At 41.7% G+C, this 19,822-nt stretch overlaps 1 protein-coding gene across 1 annotated transcript in view; it reads left to right on the top strand.

The window, feature by feature from the left end:
• heca (headcase) overlaps nt 1–19,822 on the top strand; it is a 157,281-nt gene that overhangs the window by 15,890 nt on the left and 121,569 nt on the right. The window contains exon 2 of the mRNA XM_012372595.2: nt 10,930–11,026. Coding sequence (XP_012228018.1) covers nt 10,930–11,026 — 97 coding nt within the window. The remainder of the gene's footprint in view (nt 1–10,929; nt 11,027–19,822) is intronic.

Raw genomic sequence — 19,822 nt, 5'->3', positions numbered from 1 at the left:
TCGGAAAATAGGGGAAACTTTTACCAGCCACATTTAATTATAGCGGCGAAAACGTTTCCTCTCTTCTTTATCTCTCTTCTCTTTCTCCCTCGTTTGTTAGACACATAACAATAACATCGTGGTAAATACATTGTAAAAAGCAAGTACGCGTGCTCCACGCGATGTTTATTGGATGCTTGATATAGTATATATCTCTCTCAATAATTTGATAAATAATTATGGCTGAACCGCGCTCGTATGTATTTTTCGAGTACGTGCGTCGGGAAAGTTTGCTACTTATAGTTAATTATCGTAACGGTTATCTTTTATCTTTTCCCGCTTTTCTTTCTCTTTTCTATTATTTCTAAGATTTAATTTATTAGATTTTTCCTAAGATTTAACTACGTTATCAAGTGTACATCATATGCATAATAATTTGTGTTGAGTGCAATGTTTATACTTGATAAGATATATTTATCTGTCATAACAATTTTTTAGTGCATAATTAGATAATAGGTTTTTTTGCTACAATTAATCTCAGAACGATGCGTCGCAACATTTATATAAATATTAATATTTTGATAACTACACGGAGGAAATTTTATATTAAAAATTACTATGTACGGCAGTAGCCAACGTGGACCATGAAGGAATTATCAAAATTTTTACTACGTTTTTCATATGTGAAATATAGTAAAAATTTTCGGTCCACGGTTACTGTCATACGTAGTGATTTTTGATATAAAATTTTCTTCGTGTAAGATTAAAATTAAAATTAAAATTGTGTTAAAATTTTGTTGAAGTTTAACACCATGTTCGGTGATTTACGCTAAGTCCGACAAGAGAGGCTACGGACTGATGAGAATTTCAGATATTCTAAATGAAATGTGAGGACGAACGTGCTTAGAGCGCTTGTGTTTCCGTCTCCTGAAAATCTGGCAGGAATTCGTGCTTTCTAGAGCACACGAGCATATAATCCGGGGGATGGCAGTTTCCCGTGCTGTATAACTGCGTAGAAACGCGCGAGTCCGAGGGAGGGGATTAACCTTTAGACGAGTTTTCAGGTAATCCTCTCTCTCTCTTTGGCGAGATTCATTCGGGGTCCGTTATCGCGTCGAGGATAAGTCCGCTTACAAGGACCTCCTTACACGATCATTCGACTTCCTTTTTCTCACGCGCGTACGTGCCCCGGCGAGAAAAAAAGCTCCTTATCCGCCGACTCTATTTCGGTTTATTGGATGGCTCTCGTTCTCCGACATTGCCTCGATTCTCCCGGTGCAGCTTCCATCGATACTCGCCGCGGATATTCGTAATACGATTTTCTCAGTCTGGTTAAGCCTACGCGAAGTTTAAGGAGCCTATAAAATCGAATCAAGTCGAAATTCCGAGCCGCGACTTATAACGAAAAAATACGCTTCATAGATTGTAATATAAAACGTATATATCACAGATATATCACAAAATTTATTTTGATCAAGTGTTTGATAATTGAAATGTCAGTTTCGTTGATTGATAGCTTTTGTACACAAATGAAATCTTTACTACCCTATGTAACTAACTGTACCACCGTGGATGCAGTCTCCCACGATTGTCGCATTCGCTTTTCCCTTCGATTCGTCGGTGACGGCTTCGATGACGAGTTAGTCGAGTGCGCGTTGCACAAAGCAATGCAACAATTCAGCGATGTACTCTCTCTCTCTCTCCCCCTCTCTTTCAAGGGTGCGTTCCTGAACATGACACCCGAAATCGTACCCTTCCTGCCATCGTCCACCAGACTCTCGCCATCGACAGCGTGTCGCTGACATTGACCCTCAAAGACGGCTCGTGTCGGCGACAAAAGCTCCGCATCTCAACCCGGACAGGATTTAACGAAACACAGAGAGCGAGAGGGCGATTGGAGAGAAGGAAAGAGAGAGAGAAAGAGTAGTAGATTCACCGTGTTTGCGGACGCGCGTTTGACGGATCCCCTCCCGGGATACACAAACAGTTCCAGTACTTTGCGCGACGTTTCCGCCGGTGCCACACGAACCTGAGATATTCTCGCTTCGATAATTCGATAGCCGTGAGGGATGACAGGCTTTGTGCACACACAGGGTCACGTAACGATACATCGTCGGGCGAGACGCGCGCGGCGGAGAGAGAAGGAAATATATTGCGACCGATACCGAACTTGTTTGGAACTTGTCGTAGGCACGTGTTGCTGCTTCGACTAACAAGGAACGGAAAGTAACATCTTGATATCGTTCCTACATCTTACACCTGTTTTCGAGAAAAAAAAAAAAGAAAAGAAAAAAAGAAAAACAATACTCCAAAGTAGTAGAAATTTACGTTGTCTGAGTCGGTGTCTAAAGTACGTGAAAAATATTTTCGAGGATCGACGCGATTTTATCTTCATATTTTTTTACCATAGCTAAAAGCTGTTATAAAACGAATTAATGCATACCTGGTGAGATTAGACGCGACAGCGAATCGAGTCCTCGTCTCCCGGTCGTCGTTTAATTAACGAACGCGCGGGGCTCACCAGCAGCAACGGCTTTCACGCTCGAATCGAGCGCGCGGCATTAGCATACAATTAAATCGAGAACATGCAGGCGCTCTCGCGAACGAATGCACCGGAGGGGATTTTGCATCGTGATTCGACGCACGTAACCGACAACCGGCGGCCATCAATGTCTCCTCGTGGCTGTCATCCGTGAAGCTTGTTTTTCTTCATCGCGCGCGCGAGCGAGCCTCCTCGTATCGTCATCCTGCTGTGTTTATGCCGTCTATTAATAGATGAAATCGCAGCGCGCCGGAAGAACCGGTCCTCGATTCTTTCGGTTCTGATCTCATATTCCAGTGTCACTTTTTGACAGAGGTTATACTTTATATAAAGAGAATTTTTTTCTACAAAAAATTGTTTATTATATTTAGCTCGATTACAATAATTTGTTCATAGTTGTACATAATTATGTAATATAAAGTCATTTTTAAATGTTAATTTTAGCTGTAGAATTTAAAGAAAAAAAAGACTATAAGCGAGATTTTATTCTGAATATTTAATAATACATGAGATAAGTTTTTCATGATAGAATGAGTCTTAAGAAACCGAGAGTACAGTTTTTTAAATTGCAAAACTTTAAACCGCATGTTTAAAAAACGTGTATAAATAATATGCTTAGCTTGCATTATTTGAGTAATATTAAAAATCAATTTTTGATAATATTTCAAAGAAAACTAAACAAAAAATTATACTCTGTAAATATGTTTAATAATACAAGAGGTAAATTTTCAAGATATAGTAAATGATAAAAAACAATGATATATATGTAGATCTTTAAATTTTAGAATTTTTAATTAAATCCTTGAAAAATGTTTAGTTCATACTATTTAAAAATTACTTTTTATTATCGTGACAACTGCAGTGAATGTGGGAAAGAAACGCGCGAGGTGAAATGCGTTTACCTTGTTCGCGTGAAATAAGTTTCCCAGGACGGGTTAAGTGCTAAAGAAGCAAGCCTGTACAAATTTTCACGCGACATCGACCAGCTAGAGCCGCAACCGGCCGGCCGAGTTGGTCGGTCCATTGTGTCAGTGCTTAGCCGTGCCGTCGTTTTCCATTATCGTTGCTCGACTCATTAACGCACACCTGCGACCCGCTTTAGGGGGATTTAAGTCCCCGAGCCGCGGAAGATTCCTTTTCATCGTGTGCCACGTAGGCGCGCGCACGAGAGGCGCGGTTGTTCGTCGTCATCGTAGTCCGCGGAAATTGCACGAGGCAGCTGGCTGGCTGCGTATTTAGCAAGATTCTCACGTGCTTCGTAAGTAATTCGTGAAGCGAATTCAGAAGTCTCATCCGCCCCGCTCAAGGACATCGCAGGGACGCGAGAGCCTTACCCACACGTCGATCCTCCTCTCCTCTGACGCTATCTCGTTACCAGGCAATCCCTTATAGACGCTTTCGGCTTACCGATAACACGCTACCTGTTCCACCCTTTCTCGCACGTTAACAACAAACTTTACGCGTGCTTTGATCTCTCTGTAATTCGAGCAGCTCGTCAATCCGCATTCGGTTCGTCATTCTGCTGACAAAGACAGATGCGAGAATAGTACGTTTCTCGTGGCGCGAGTTAATTTCACGGACTGTGGATAATCCGACTTTCCACTCGAGATGATAGGATCTTTCACTAGTAGAAATAATTTGTAAAAATGTATAATACAAAAGCGAAATATAAAAACATTTTAATAAAAAAGTCTATAAAAGGAATTTATAATTGTGATTTAATTTTGTTAATTGAGTGAAACGAGCCGCCGATTGACGTAAAATGTCATGTAGCATCAGCGATATTGCATATGTGCAACTTTTTATACATCTTGTAAAATTCCTGGAAGTGTTATACGTACTGATATTACTATTGACCTTATCTGATTTCTCGTTGGAAAAAATGCCGATTTTTACTTCAACAGCTTGTTAGACGAGTCTCATAAGTGGAGGAAATTAATGATGCCGCTACTTCTCAACGTAGTAGATGATAAACCAATGCATAAAGTTTTTGCTCCGTATACGTTTTGCGAGAATTCTCATGCTTTGACTTGTGCCACTTGGATTAAATCGGGTTCAGTAGTCCTCTGTAATTAGTCTTCCTTAGGTATTAGAATCTAGTTTTGCCGCGCAAAAACAACATTAAGCTACTTCACCCTTAATGCATCGCAGAGATCAACGATACTCGTCTTACTCGCTGGGAAAATAAGTATAATTTTATCCCACTCGGTTCTTGAATATTAACGAATTCGCAGAAGTTATCTCCATCCTTGGAGATCTTCGGCGAAGTCTTATCGGGTCAGCTTTTCTCCGCGGTCGCGCGAGGTCTTTATTTACCGTGGCTCTGCATTCCGGCACAAGTAACACTGCCCGATTCACACACATACATGCAAATGCGCGCGTATAATGTGTGTTTATGCGTGAACGCCGGATGAGCGTGCTTGTCATTTGCGACACGCCCAGTGGCGCTTAGTTTCGCTCGCGCGATATCATTGGTTGATATGTAGGTGTGTATACCGGATATTATGGTATGCGTACGCCTGACGGAAGAGCATTTTACTAGCGTTATCGGCTAACTGCGTAAAAATTGTGATAAAGCGAAAAAATATCTCCGACGGAATTACGAAGCTCCCCATGCTTCGATTTACTTTTGCATCTGTCGTTTCGGTCTGTTTTTAGATTTTTATGCTTGAAATAGTGATCTGTAAGCGTAAACAAGACGCCTCCCACTTAGAGAGAGGCATATACAGAGTGTCTCGAAACGACTAACTTTTCGTTGAATTAGGAAAGGAACTAAAAATGGTTGGATCGATATATTGAAATGTGGAGCGCGGCTATATATTACATAATATATATTTTCTTATTGTCAAGGTTCTCGATTAGTACAAACTTGTTCGAGTATATCGATAGATATAATACTTCAAATGATAACATTTTAATTGTTTGTAGACAAAGGCACTCCCATATTTCACACTTGTCCTTGAATTTGACATTCAGTGGATAGATAACACTTATTTATCTCGCATATTTATACGCGAGTAAAAATGTAGTAACAGTCAATCATAAATGCTTCAAATTTTATGTAAATATCGATAAAATAAATTTGAATAATCGAATTCAAATGACCAAATTCAATAATCAAATTGATTCCAAGTATGAATAGAAGATTGTGATAAGAACTTTAGTTTTAATGCCGTTTCTTTAAATGTTACTCATTAATGTTCACTCATAGAAAACGCAGTGTGCAGTTGGCATTCAGATTTTGCACATTTGTAGCCTAAATGCCATAACATCAATTCGATTCGTCAGCGTCGCGACGGAGTAGTATAACCGTGTAAGCAATACATTCGTATCTAGTTGATCCGATGATCTAATAGACGTTTCCTGTTTCTATAAAAATCTGCTATCAGGTTTCAATGCGTGTTAAATTTTTTGATGACTCAGGCAAGTTTACGTGACTCACCTTGATCATCGATTTTGCGTGTCCTTGAACTTGTATGCAATATTGTGCATAATTTTGTCCGTAATAGGAATTTAGAAACCATACTCTTATATTTTTAAGAAAAAAAATATTTAAAAATATATGATTATCTAAAGAAATTCTTAATCAAAATTTTATATGTATAAATGTTTTATACGTATAATTAAATTTTTGGTACGATTTATTTTTAATAGAAAAGTAGAATTTCTATCTTTTTTTAGGATTAGTGACATAATTGGAATCGGAAAGTTTTAGGTTTCATTGAAATCTAAAATTATTACTCAAAATAGATTCTGTCGCTATCCATGCGGGCGCTCCAGTTAGTTTTCCTCTTGATATAGAGTGCATATTACAACCCAGGTCAGGCACTCGATAAAGTACGCTGACGTAAGTCGCCTGAAATAATCTTGCACGATATTCCCTTGCAACTGCCACGATTTTCCCGCATCTGTGTACATTTCCGATGATATCATCGATGCTCTGGCGGCAGTGTCTCGATAAGAGAATGAAAATCCGCGAACTCGATCGTTTCGGCGGAGGCTGGAGATTTCTTTATCCCTCGTGCTCCATTGATCCAAATTCGTTATCGGCATTATATCGAGCCCGCTAATCCGCGATAACAAATTAGTCGAGTGATATCGGTCGATTTATTAAGATAGGTTAGGACCGTGTCGAGCAAGCGGTCGGTGATAAACGTGACGGAGTTGCATAATCACGCTCGGCGCGAGTACGTATCTGCGCAAAAACACGCGTGCTCGCGCGCGAGCTTCTCGGCGACGCGACGCACAGGGATTCATGCATCCAGGTGGCACGTATGCGGTTGTTCGTCAATAATCGTTATCGCGGCTGCACACGCGTCCGCGCTCGAAAAAGATGGAGAGTTAGATACACAGAGATACAAGCGGCCGCGGTGGAATTCGCCGCTATTTTCATGAAAGCGGGGAACGCGCTTCTGGTCGCACGACACGATATTACCGCGAACGAGCGGTGCGATTCGCGGAACCGCTGACTAATCGGCTCGGTCGCCGACATAACAGCTCACGATTGAGTAACCGCCGGCAATGAGAAGGCGAATGAGAGAGCAATCGGGAACACGCAACGGAGTGAGATGCGCGCGAAGGGCGCTCTTTAATGTGCGATAGCGTCATTCATGAGCGGCGGGATAGAAGGAAGAGGTGTCAGATGTGAAACACTTCCTAGAAACGTAATCCGTCTCTATGCTGGACCGACCGGACTCGATACACTGTATCGAGTCGGTGTATGGTTACGAAAACTTATCCGCTCGTTCGAACTGTGTATATATATATTTATATATATATACACGCCTGCTGTTTGCGCAACAACGTTAGATCAGATCCCACGTCGTCAAAACACGCGACATACAGTCATGTATTTTACGATGTTATTACTTCGCCGGAATGGCTAAGTTAAGCCAGATGTTTCTAATTGCAAATTAGATATTGATCTCTTTTCTCTTAGCACGAGAAGCGTCTTACCTTAAATATAGGCAGGTGCAAATTGCACGATATCGCTCGTTCTCGTTTCAATGTACTAATGAGGGATGCGTAAATTAGCAATATTTATTACACGCCTGCCAAACGGACGAAAAGACGATTCGTATTCGGTTGAAATCGCTGTCCGTGCGCTATACACCGCGCAATTTATTATTAATAACGTTTATCTAGCGGTTTTTCTCGGAAGTTATCTCACAGTTAATCCTGACGACCGCAAAACATTGATACCGTGCAATAACATTTGATACGCCTGTTCGCTAAGCGCTCTCGTTACAAAAACTGATTCGTGTGCACAAACAGTTCGGCACTCCTGTTAATCGAGGCGAGATTAGAGTGTATTTTAACGGTTTGCTAATGGTGTTACTCAAGCACGCGAGAATTAATCGCTCCGCGTTACGTGTACGATACTTCGCGCGAAAACAATCTTGCCGCGCACGGATGCGTTTGTACTAAAAATAGTGCGTCCAGTTGGACGTGCGAAATCCACCTTCGCGCCGCAGCGCGTTTGCGCGTCACCGTGGACACACGATAACCACCCAGATTTCACGGTATCGCCCATGTTCACCGTGTTCGTGAATTCGGAGGCCCGTATGCGTGAACTGCGCGTCAAGGTTAGATAATAACTTTCTTGCATCAGCGCGCGAGGCGGAGATACCATTCTTAGATAGCGCCGTGGCGGGTGTGTGCGTACGCTAACTACGGAAACCGGTTTAGTGCGCACTAAATTGGACTACGGCCTACTATTTTTTTTCCTCGCCGTTACGTCCAACTTAATGGCTTTCACGTGTATCGCGCCACGTTCTTATTTTTATTCCAGAGTTCAAGCGTACCGTTTCTTTTTTGTGGCCGTCCCACCAACGGGCCGGCTGCGAAGAATGTTTCGCCGAAACCGAAAGTTAGCCGATCGCGTACTTCCTACATGTTTTTTTAAAGACTATTTTTCTTACAAGGCTATTTCGTTCAACATGTGCTCGGTATTCATTTAAAATATAAATCATGGAACACTGAGAGATAAATATAATCGTTAATTATGTTTCCTATAGAAACATTTATGAGTTAATGTGGAAATTTTTAATAACCAATTGAAGAATCTTTGTTTTTCTTGGAAATTTTTTAATAATTCTATAAATAGAAATCCGCCTTTGGCGATATATATGTATGTATATATTGGATAATAACTTTCTTTGGCGACTCGTGTGACTACTCACGTGTATTTTCAACGTGTTGCGAATATCCAAACAGCGACACAGCGCAAAAAAAGGAGCGGCGCCACGGCGCGTTCTTTGCGTTTATCAGCTCTTGTCTACATTGTTGACTACTAATCGCAGTAATGCGATGTAAACAGCGCTATTTACTTCGCGCGGACGTTTCGAGCGCGCGCGCACTTACCACACGCTGTCGCAACTTATTCTCATAACATGTTATATAAGGATATTACTCATCCATGCGATACTGTACAACCTAATAATATAAATTCTATTATTGGATTTAATAGGCGATTTAAAAATTTATGACGATGCACAACGATAGGGAACGGGAAAAATAATACTTTGGCAGTTTACACAACATCTAGATGGTTTTTGCAGTTATCACGCCTGATACATAACAATAGACTGTAAAAACGTGCTGTTGTGCTTTTCGCTTTGTTATGACGGCTAGTAAAATTACAGCGTAATGTCTGGCGCCTAGGAAGTTACATGAACAACAAAGAACAAACTTTATACTTTAATACTTCGGTTTCTGGAATGTAATTAGCGTATTTGTAGTGTAGAATGTATATATGTATAGGGCAATATCTGTGTGATGTTATCTTTGGTCTTATAAAGTCAGGATTTTATCTTCGGTAATTATACTTCCATTAAATCAACTTTAAATTTACCTTGCATACAAAATGTATAAAAAACATCACAAAGTTATTTCACACACACACACACACACACACATAGACTTACTACGAGATTTACTTTTTGATTTAATACGCAAGTTGTAGCGATATTTACAGCGCCTTTAAAATAACATTGATCTCGGAATAAGGATTGTTGTTCAGAAGTAATGATATCCGAGTTGTACATTTCGCCAACTTATCTACGCAAATTTCCTTGGAAAAATACTTCACTGAACCATTGCGATAGGTGGCAATATGCAATTTTCTGATAGCAGACTCGCGAATCGAATAGGTAGAGTGTATTGCATAATGCAAGCAGACGTCCCTCCCTCCCTCTTCCCTGCAGGGAAACCACTGCTTGTCTCCAACAGTGCGCAATATTTTCGTGACCCTCGACTGACATTGCCAAACATACCAATACAGGCGCCGATAGAGGGACGGTCTCGCTAGAGTGGAGGCCAAGGTCGCGGTTGATCCCCACCCAACCGCATGCTACTATGTTGACGCCTATCGCTCGCTCGCTTGCCTGTTCGTCTTCCTGGTGACGCAACTGTGTTGCACAGCTCGGTCCGACCTTTATGGTTGTAGTTGTAATTCCCGCTCGCGCTGAGTATCCTGGCGTAGCCACCTCTCTGGCGCCTGTTGTCGTTCTATTTTATCGTTTTAATTTGCCGTGCTTGTAGTAGAATCACTTCCACACACCGGAGTCGGAGCGACATTGATTCGCTACATTGTTATGCCGAACGTTACGTAACAAAGAAGCCGATGCTTATTCGGTGCAGATGCACTATAAAAAAGTTATTGATTTATTTTCGTACCACGAGGCATTAGTCTTAATCAATATGTACACAGTTTTGTTTTATTACGGACCATTAGGCTTTATTATTACATTTATAATTGAAGAATTAAAACAAGAATAAAAGAGATTTATTCCATAATTTATATTGTAAAAATGTTATTTTTTAATTTATCTGAAAATAATCGGAAAGGAATTTGAAAATGCTTTTGAATTTGTTAGGTTGAATTAATATTTTATTTAACGAGATTTATGTCTCGTGATATGTAATCGATGTGTAGTACGGCTTCGTCGAGGTACCTTGCTGCCCTTCTGTTCAGAAAACTTTACTCACGACTTTTTCTACAACGTTTGATATGGGACTGACTAAAAAGCGACACACATACGCGCGCAGAAATATTTCACGTTGGCTTTCATCGTCGTCACATGCATATAGGAAGTGTACGACGAGGGTCGTACACTGACGTCCTTGGAGAGAAGGTTGTCAAGCGAGGCCGAGGGTCCGAAGAGTTATTATGAATCGCGAAAAATTCACTGGTACGCGAACTTTACCGTTGGAAGCCCTTTTAAAGGGTTCGTTTACAACCGTAGCGATCATGTCGTTCAATATCAATCTCTATCCTGTAACGAGCGTTGTGTTTTTTGCGCGGAAAATAAATGGAGATATGTTAAGTGCGTAGAATATGGATGATGCAGTGCGCGTTTCATCTTCTATCTCTCTAGCGTCTAAAATTTTGTTTTATCTGTTTGCAGACAAAGTTGCGGCGCCAACGGCATTTTCTCGCGTCGTTTGGACTTCAGCGCTTTCAACAGTCTGCCACGCACCAAACTGAACTCCTATCACATCAAGGTGAGTAATTAATTATCTACTTTATGACGTGGCGGAAGTTTCGCTTACAAGGCGTATGAGTATGACGCGTTGCTTTGTTAGCGAAATAGACCGTTTGCGGGGATGATGAATCGCCGACGATTACGACATTCGAGCTGTGTCGTAAAATCGTCGAAGCAAAACACTGTATCGGGAAAGAATTCGTATTTCTTAAAGCGGAATATGCTTTTTTGATCGGCCTCGAAAGTAGCGAAAGAGAAAACAGGCAATAAATTGTCTTTTGTTATTTAATAATGAGGCAAGCGTAATAATTTAGCATTTAATTAAATAGAAATTTGCATACGTGTTGTACGAGAGGCACGAAAAAACAACTTGATATATGGAGGATTAAACTAATATTAGCGACCGGCTTTAATCTCGTCGTAGAAACCCGTGAAATTAATCTCGGTCGAGAGGCCGTCCTTTCCGCGCGCGTAAATCAGGCATAAGCTACGCCCCCGGCGAATCCTTTCGCATCCCGTCGTGTAACACTGTCGTCCTACCCCAAATACGAAGGGAAATCAATACTCGAGCAGCTCGAGTAGCGTGCATGTGCCTCTTTGCGCACGCATGACACACACACACACACACACACACAAATACGTTTACATTCCGCACCGACATTAAAGAGTACTTTTACTTTCTTGAGACTTTTCCCTTGACCCGCGCCACTCGCTGCGCAAAGTCCGCTTGCATTAACGCCAATTAACTCCGGTTAACTGACTTATCCACCTGTATCACAAAGAGCACTATAATTTGGAGAGCGAGAGAGAAAGAGAGAGAGAGGAGCTATCGTTAACCCGAGATTGTCGACGTGATTCGCTCTAAAGCTTAGGTTACACCAGCGTGTCGGTTAGCGCTAATCCTGGTTAACTGACTCTTCCTTATCCGTTTGTATTGCACAGCGGTGTTATAATCCCGTAAGAGACAACGAATTGTTATTTCGAGATTAATTCAAACTGCCGGTGGAATTTCGTCTAAACAACGCGATTGCGCACATGCTATTTATTCGCGAATCTCACGTATACGGAACAAACTTTAAACATCCTGCTCTTTAACGTTTCAGCATGGAATATGTAGAATATTCATTTTATATTTATTCCATTAAATATATTCGTGTTTAAGTCGAGTATTGCATTTTAATTAATATTGAGGTACTATAAATGTAAATACAGACAAAGCTAACCGTATCATAAAACGTGAAGATCATTAACAAATTTAGTAAATTACACAAGTGAATTTTAATGTCGTGCGGAATTATATTGTTAAACGAATTGTGAAAGATAGCCGTTTTGACTTCGCCTGTGATCTCGAGCAGTTAATACGATGATGAATTTAATGTTTCGTGACAATAAAATACTGCGTCTGTCTTGGATCTATTATGTAGCGGAAAGTAGCCTTCTTGAGGGGGGCCTATAAGTGATGCACGTCCCAACCCCCCCCCCCCCCCGTCTCGTAATACCTAACAAACTTTGACCTACGACCTGGCCTCGACCTCCAAATTGCCTGCCATTTCGGTGCTTGTTTGCGGGAACGGAGAAAGAAAGGATGACTGGTAAAGCAGAGGCAGCCGGCTGCTCTCCCCTCTGAACTAGGGTACGCGTGCTCTCGCGCAGGGTTCCAAACGACTTCTCTTGATGGAGTCAACCCGGCTGTATTTTCGTCAGAACCTGCCAGCGCGCGCGCAAATCCACAAAGTTAAAGAAGTTAACGACACGGCTAATTAGCGCCCGTGAAACTTCGGGACGATGCATTCCTCGCGTGAATTCAGCGATGCCGCTTGTTACGCCATTCATTCGTTCTCGTTACCACCGGTGTACAACAGGGGGAAGAAAAAGCAATAACTTTTTTCGCGTTTTTACGCGCGGTGCCGTTTGTCGCGACGCGTTCATAAAATCCGCCCCGGCTATTTTATTAGAAAGCACGTGTAGCCCGATCCATTTTTTTTTTCTTCGAGTTTACCGACGGTGCGCTTTATTACGGTTCGGCGTTGGCGTTTATAGCCCGCAACAAATTGTTTCACGGACGCGCGCGACCCCCGGAAAATCTAGATACAAACGATATCGCGTTATTCCTAAAAAAAAAAAGAAAACACTTCGCTATTGAATTATCATAAAACACAAAAATATTGTAATATTGAATTATTGTCTAGACACGATTATCCAACACGTTCGTGCTTTACATCGCGAAATTAGAAAAATAAACAAAGTGCGTATTCATTTTGCGTCGCGTTTGCATCTTTTTCACCGGCGAGTATTGCGCAACAAGGCTTTCCGTGGCCATTCTCGAGCACGCTCTGCCGACGAACCGGCGGCGGCTGCTGGTTCCAGTTTTTCAATAATACCGGTTCTGAGCTTCGCCGGCCGGCCGGCCTAACGAGAGCCGTTAGGTAACTCGAGGGAGATCGATCTCGCGCGCGCGCGCGAGAGAGACGCGCCTCGTACGAGTTTTGTTGTGTGTGCACGTATCATCGTGCTCGTGCAGCAGCAGTGGAGAATGGTGTGCGGAGGGGGAGGGGAGGAGGGGGAGGGGGGAGACCGGAGGAACCAGGGCATCATCGTAAACTGCTGGAAGCCCTCGAAACACCCTCCGAGTCCTCCCATAGCAACCGCGTCCCCGTAACAATCGCTCCTCCATTCTCTTTCTCTCCTGTATTAACTCTCTCGAGGGTGGGCTCACCCCTTTCCGCGTTGCGCGATGCGAATTGCAAAATGCAAGGTTTGCCTTTTGCGCGCTGAATACCGATGTGCAGCGGCGGACATCCCCGGCGGGAGTCACTTAAGACCCGGGGATTGCCGCCGTGAATTGGAAGTCATGGCGATAACTCCTCCGTTAAGACCCCTTCGTCGTCGTCGTCGTCGAAGCGAGGGAAAAATCCTTCCAAACGCCTGCCTGCGCTCCTATCGTCGTCGCAGAGGACCCTCTCTGATGATTCTTATCGCTCGCTTTACTCGCGAACTCGGCAATAATCATATACGTTTATAGAGAGAAGAGTAAAGTCTACAAAGATATGTGAAATAAATTTTTTTATAGGATGTAGAAAAAGGTGCGTTTGTGTGCAAATCGCGACATACTATTGCGAATTCCGTGTGAACGACCTCGCGATCGCGTCCAACCATAAATCGGACAGGAGGAGCAGTTGAAATGGGAAAGTGGCGTGCCGCGATGCAGTAACAGTAACTCGACATGTGGCTTATATAGACACTGAAACTAGGAGTGGCCCGGCGATCGCTCGTATTCGTTTATTCCTCGCCTCGTCGCGCCGTTATCCACCTCCGTGCGCAACAAAAGCGGACGGACGCTCGTAAGTTAATAACGCGATGTTTTACGTATTTAAAATCTGTAACTAATAATGCTGTTCGCGGTGCATTTAATTTCGCAATTTTCCCGACTGGCGTTTAATGAATCGAGAACGTAATTTTGCGTAATAAATTTGTACCAATTTCCTCTTCTGATTTTCAAGATAATTGAAATATCGTTATTTTGTTATAAATGCCGCGTCGCGCGCAGTTATTTATTTTTGTGTAGTTCCGTAGCTTCGTGAATTTCTCTCTCCGCATGAAGAAGTTGAACGACCTGAATATTATCGTTTCGTCGAATACTCGATATGCTAAGCGTTACATCGACGCGATAGTTTATTATTGCAGTCAGTGGTGCGAACTGCGGCTCTTTATCTTGCGACTCGGTAAATATTGTTTCTTGGGCGCTGTGACGAAGATAAATGCATCGAATGTCAGCGGCGCCGGCTTGCAGGAAATACTGAACGGGCAAAATGTCAAGCGCACAATAGTCCGTTTCTTTTACCTTTCTTTCTTCGATAAATAAATTGCATTGAACTGGATAATATATAAATAATGTTTATATTAATAAGAACAATGCTGAAAAAAACTTAAAAATTTTTTACTAGACACTATTATAAAGTTTTTTTTTAGAAAATACTAAATTAAAATTATTTTAGACAAAAAAGTACCTTCTCTCTATAAAGTTTTGAGCGTGAATCAAGTTTTTTTTACTGAAGACAGCGCTTATGCTATATGCATTATATTTCGCTGCTGCGCACTTATTATTTTGGCTTAGCTAACTCCGATAAAAAATTGCTCTGCTAACAAATATTTGCGAACGCTTTTTTTCTGGCAAGGACACGTTGTGTAAAACGTAAACTGTCGTAGAACATTCTTTCTAGATGTAGTTTTATCTTTTTATAAGACGTTTGCGTGCAAAGATGCATTAACTGCAAAGTCTTGATGTAAATGTGGAGCTTTTATTAATATTCGACTGTATTAATCGGCGCAACGTTGGTTTTTAAGAATTTTAGAATATGTTTATAAAAATTTTGTCAAATTATACATTTCTGTTTAATTTACATTTACGTGATTCACGAATTCATAAAACAAAGGGAATAAAAGAGGGTACAAGACCTATAGAAACCTATAGATGAGAGCGATCTGTCTCGCAAAGGATGGACCGCGTAATTTTCTCGAGGATTGCGCGGAGCCCTCCTTGGTCTACGCCGAGTGGCGCTAGAACTCTGAATGATACTCGTGTTCGAGGGGGCAGAGATTAATTAAAAGGAACGCTCGTAAGAATGACGTCGAAAAGCTTTCCTCGTAATTCAGCCGTTCTGAGAGAGATGAAGAGCAAGACCTTCCTTCCTATCGCATTCTCTCGTGCTTCGCGAATCTCTCCGTATCGCCTCGCCTGTCGATTCGATGGACATTGATTCCCAATGAGCTGACGCTGATATACGACAACGCTTTCGACCACCCTGAACTAATAGAAAACGTCCGTGCGGATTTATTATATACGTGTTGTGTCGTGGTTATGTTCTTTGCTATTTTCGAGGTAAAAACCTTTGATCGGTGTGGGCAGATATTTTATATACAATGCCGAAAAGCAGATGTGAAATAAATCTATCGTGTTGTGTAGACTAAAGTTTACTTTAGACAATTTATATTTGTGACGCATTTCAAGATAGAATTTTATATTTTAATTTTTGTGCCGTGCATTTGAAAAAATCAGAATATATACGCGTGTACGAAATATATAATAATGTATTTGTTCGTCTGTATGTTAATTTTTTAATTTCTTTTTACACAAAATTATAAATAGAAAATTATAATTTCTGATCGCCTAAAAATGGAATTTTGATCAAATCACATACGCAATAAAATAGACATTCATTTATTGCACTTCTCTCGTACGAGCAATTTTACAATATTAACCGTTAGCCTCGTCGTTTGCGCTTTTCGATTTGTTTCACGAGATTGCCCAAATGTTAACTACTGATTCTTAGACCGCTGCTACTAAGTTTCTTCGCCGCGTTCGCAGTAATGTGAAACCCATTGACCCTCCGTGGTCAAGCTGGCGCGAGAACAATCACGCCATTCTGAGGTAGTTCTCTAAGTAACGTAATCTTCCTGCTTCTCGCCGCTGGCGTTGATTAAATTCAGAACTAGTACGAAATGGTGGACGGAAGTTCAGTCCGTTCAAGTTTCGAGCGGTGTTTCAAGCCGGGGCCGTACTAATTTCGTTACGACGTAAACGAGAAACCGGTAGCCGCGGCTACGAGAAGTATTCGCACATCCCATTAGCCTCTGCTAAACTTTGATTGGATTTCCAGTTCGAAGTTTCCACCGTCGTTAAGTTCAAATATTTTTTTTTACCCGGCAGTTGAAATAACTTTCCACTCTCCACATTTGGCTATTTTTCATTAAGATACAACAATATCAAAGGCATAACATAGTAACAATAAAAATATCGGTTGAGGAGATTATTGATTAAAAACGTAAGAGAGAGAGAGAAAGAGAGAGAATTGATGTTTTGTGTCAAATTGGAAGTTATTCGCAAAACAGCTGTACTTTTTATACATGCATTCTTCTTTTTTATTCTTTATTCTCTTAACACTTTTCCACAATTCCGTTCTCTTTCTTTCTTTTTCGTTTCCTGAGCGCATTTTGTGCGTTAACCCTCATTGCAAGCTCGACACTCTTCGCGTACAATGGAGGTTTGCATTAAAGGTCATTAGCTTAAACGTTCGCCTTCCTGTTGCGCAACTCGCGCAATTCAACGTGCTGATATTCGCGAGACGGAGAGAGAGAGAGAGAGAGAGGGGAAAAGAGAGGGCAAAAGATGAAAAAGAGTGCACTTGAACATAAAATAGTTGCGTGAATTATATCAGTTCAACGACATTGTTTTGATCGACGTCCATTTCGTTTTTTATTGCTTTTAAAAAAATTTTATCTCAGATTATTTTAATCTAGGCTTGTTTTTTATCAAGATTTATTTATTTTAAAACATATATAGACACACACATGTGTAGGTTTTATCAGACCGTATATACATCTCTCTGATAAATCTTGGTTTTATTAAAATATATATACGTTGCCAGATTGAATCATTCTTATCCATTCAACAAACATCGTTCATTATCGCGACATAATTATTAATATTGAGATCGAAAATCTCGCGTCTTTTATTATGATAACACGTATGGCTCTCGTCAACGTGGACTTTGAACCGTAGGCGGCCGGACTGTCCTTGAAATTATCCCTGAACTGGGATAAGAGTCGTGGTTCCCTTGAGAGCCCGACCTACCTCAATCGGATCGATGCAAGATAGCTCTATGCTTCTCTCGCCCCACGTCACGCACACTAGTATTTTTGTCCGTGAACTTGATATATACATACACGCGCGATCTTCATTTTTTTCCACGAAAGAAAGAGCAACGGTCGGCTAGACCTAGGTTGATGCATGTTTTATTCAGTTGAGTAATGTAACACGCGAATATATAAAATTTCTTCTGCAATAAATTGAGAGAAGAAAAATCAATGATGAAAACTTTTCTCTCTCGCACGCTCGTTTCGATTGAAATTTGCGATGAAACGAGCGATAAATAAAAAGCTTTCTACAACGAAAACAACATGAACACAAAATTAAAAGGTATTTAAAGGGACAGCGGGTTTTTTATGTCTGCAATATATATACATCCACTTTCTAGTGAGTACACAATCCTTTCTTAATAACGACGAACAGGAAATAAGGAAATCAGAAATGGCGATGCGTGCTTTCTCTTCATCTTCATCATCATTACGGAGCGGAACAACCGATGACCCCGCTCCTCTTTGACGAACAGAATTATGAATGATAATGAGCAACGGTTCCTCCTTCCTTCTCGCGCTCATTAAGCTGAAGAGCCACGGAAATTAAAGCAATTGTCAGACGTGTTATTCCACACTTGAATTATTGCACGTTGTCGAAACTAATGTGGTAATTTTTCTCGTGTCCAACGCGCTTTGTGCTCCGCGTACTCTTATTTTCCGATCAATTTTATTTAACGAGTAAGAAACACCCTCGATATATTGGAAACGATTAATGAAAAACGATTAATATTATGGCCGAAGCCGTATTAAACGTGCAGAGGTCAACATTTCCTTTGAAACTGCCGTTTCTTTGTCGCGGTTAATCATATATTTTAGGAGCCCACTTCCTGCCGTGTATCGTCGTTCTGACAAATCGCGGTTTTGCGAGACAAAGCGCCCTCGCGGCGACTGAAACAATGAGCGGTCAAGCATTCTTCGGGACGAGGAGGGGGGAGGGAGGGTGGGACAAACCGACACCGGGGAAAGAAAGAAGGAAAGAAAACGAGCCACGTCATAATCGGCGAGACAAATGTCGCGTTCCTTCTCGTGCGGTTGAGTCGGTCGGTCTGACGCGTCGTCTAGCAGCAAAAAGAAGCCGCATATAAGCTCGGGCGGAAGGGCCAGGGGGACGCAACGTCGACCCGGACACGACCGCTCGTGGACGAAAAGTAATGGCCGGCGAGCGTGGTGCCGCTTCCGTTTTCGTCGTGAAACGCGCTTACACGCGGCGTCGCGATGAAACGTTTCTCTTGGGGGGTGCCTTTTACGGGTTTCCCTCCGTCCAACAACCGGTTTTTGTCCTTTCCTTGCACGAAAAAGGCCCCGCGTGTGTTTCCCTTTCTCGAGAATCATCTAGAACCGGTATTTTCTCCACGCCGATTACGCGTAGTAATCGCGCGCCTGTGCTCGTATTTCGGATTTTCTAAGCGGAATCTTATAATCCCGTTGAGGCACATAAAACACAGACTAAAATTTCATCCGAACGCGCGAGCCCCGCGAGAGCGCGTTGCTCTGTTGGATATTAAAATGCGCGAAGCGTTGCCGCTGCAATATCGCGAGAAAGTCGCTCCACCCCGTCGAACTGCTGGATGCTTTTTTTTTATTCACAGCGAAGCAAAGGCGCAGCGGGAGTGCCGGAATTGTGCGCTCGGTGTTTCGAAGTGAGATAAAGTAGTGGTGCGAAGATAAAAAAATCACGCGCGAGTAATGACTGAAAATCGTTTTCACATATTTCTCTTGGATAAGTAAATATGTACGAACAGAGATGTTCCATCAATTACAGTTGAAAAAAATTTCGATAAAACAAACGCATTTATGAAATAGTAAAAAAGTAAGTTTGCAGAAATGACTTTAAGCTTTATTTATTAATTAGAATACAATATATATTCATGTGTTTTATGCATGAAATTCTCGAGTCGTGTACATCGTAATTGCTGCACGGCTGCTTACTGTCCGCAGATTTTCGTCGGCATTGGTCGGTATTTCAAGTAATTAATGCAGAATGGGGCGAGGTGAGCAGAAACGTATTACGACGAAAATTCTTCCCCGCGGCTGATAGCACTTTCCCTTCTCTCCCATTTTCTTCTCTGCGTTTACTTCGATTCGTGCGCGCGTCTTTGTTCGAGCAGACGTCTGTGCG

This window comes from Linepithema humile, chromosome 5, assembly GCF_040581485.1.
Source record: "Linepithema humile isolate Giens D197 chromosome 5, Lhum_UNIL_v1.0, whole genome shotgun sequence".
Taxonomy (NCBI): domain Eukaryota; kingdom Metazoa; phylum Arthropoda; class Insecta; order Hymenoptera; family Formicidae; genus Linepithema; species Linepithema humile.
The sequence above is the reverse complement of the archived record's forward strand: the minus strand, read 5'-3'. Positions and strand labels throughout refer to the sequence as shown.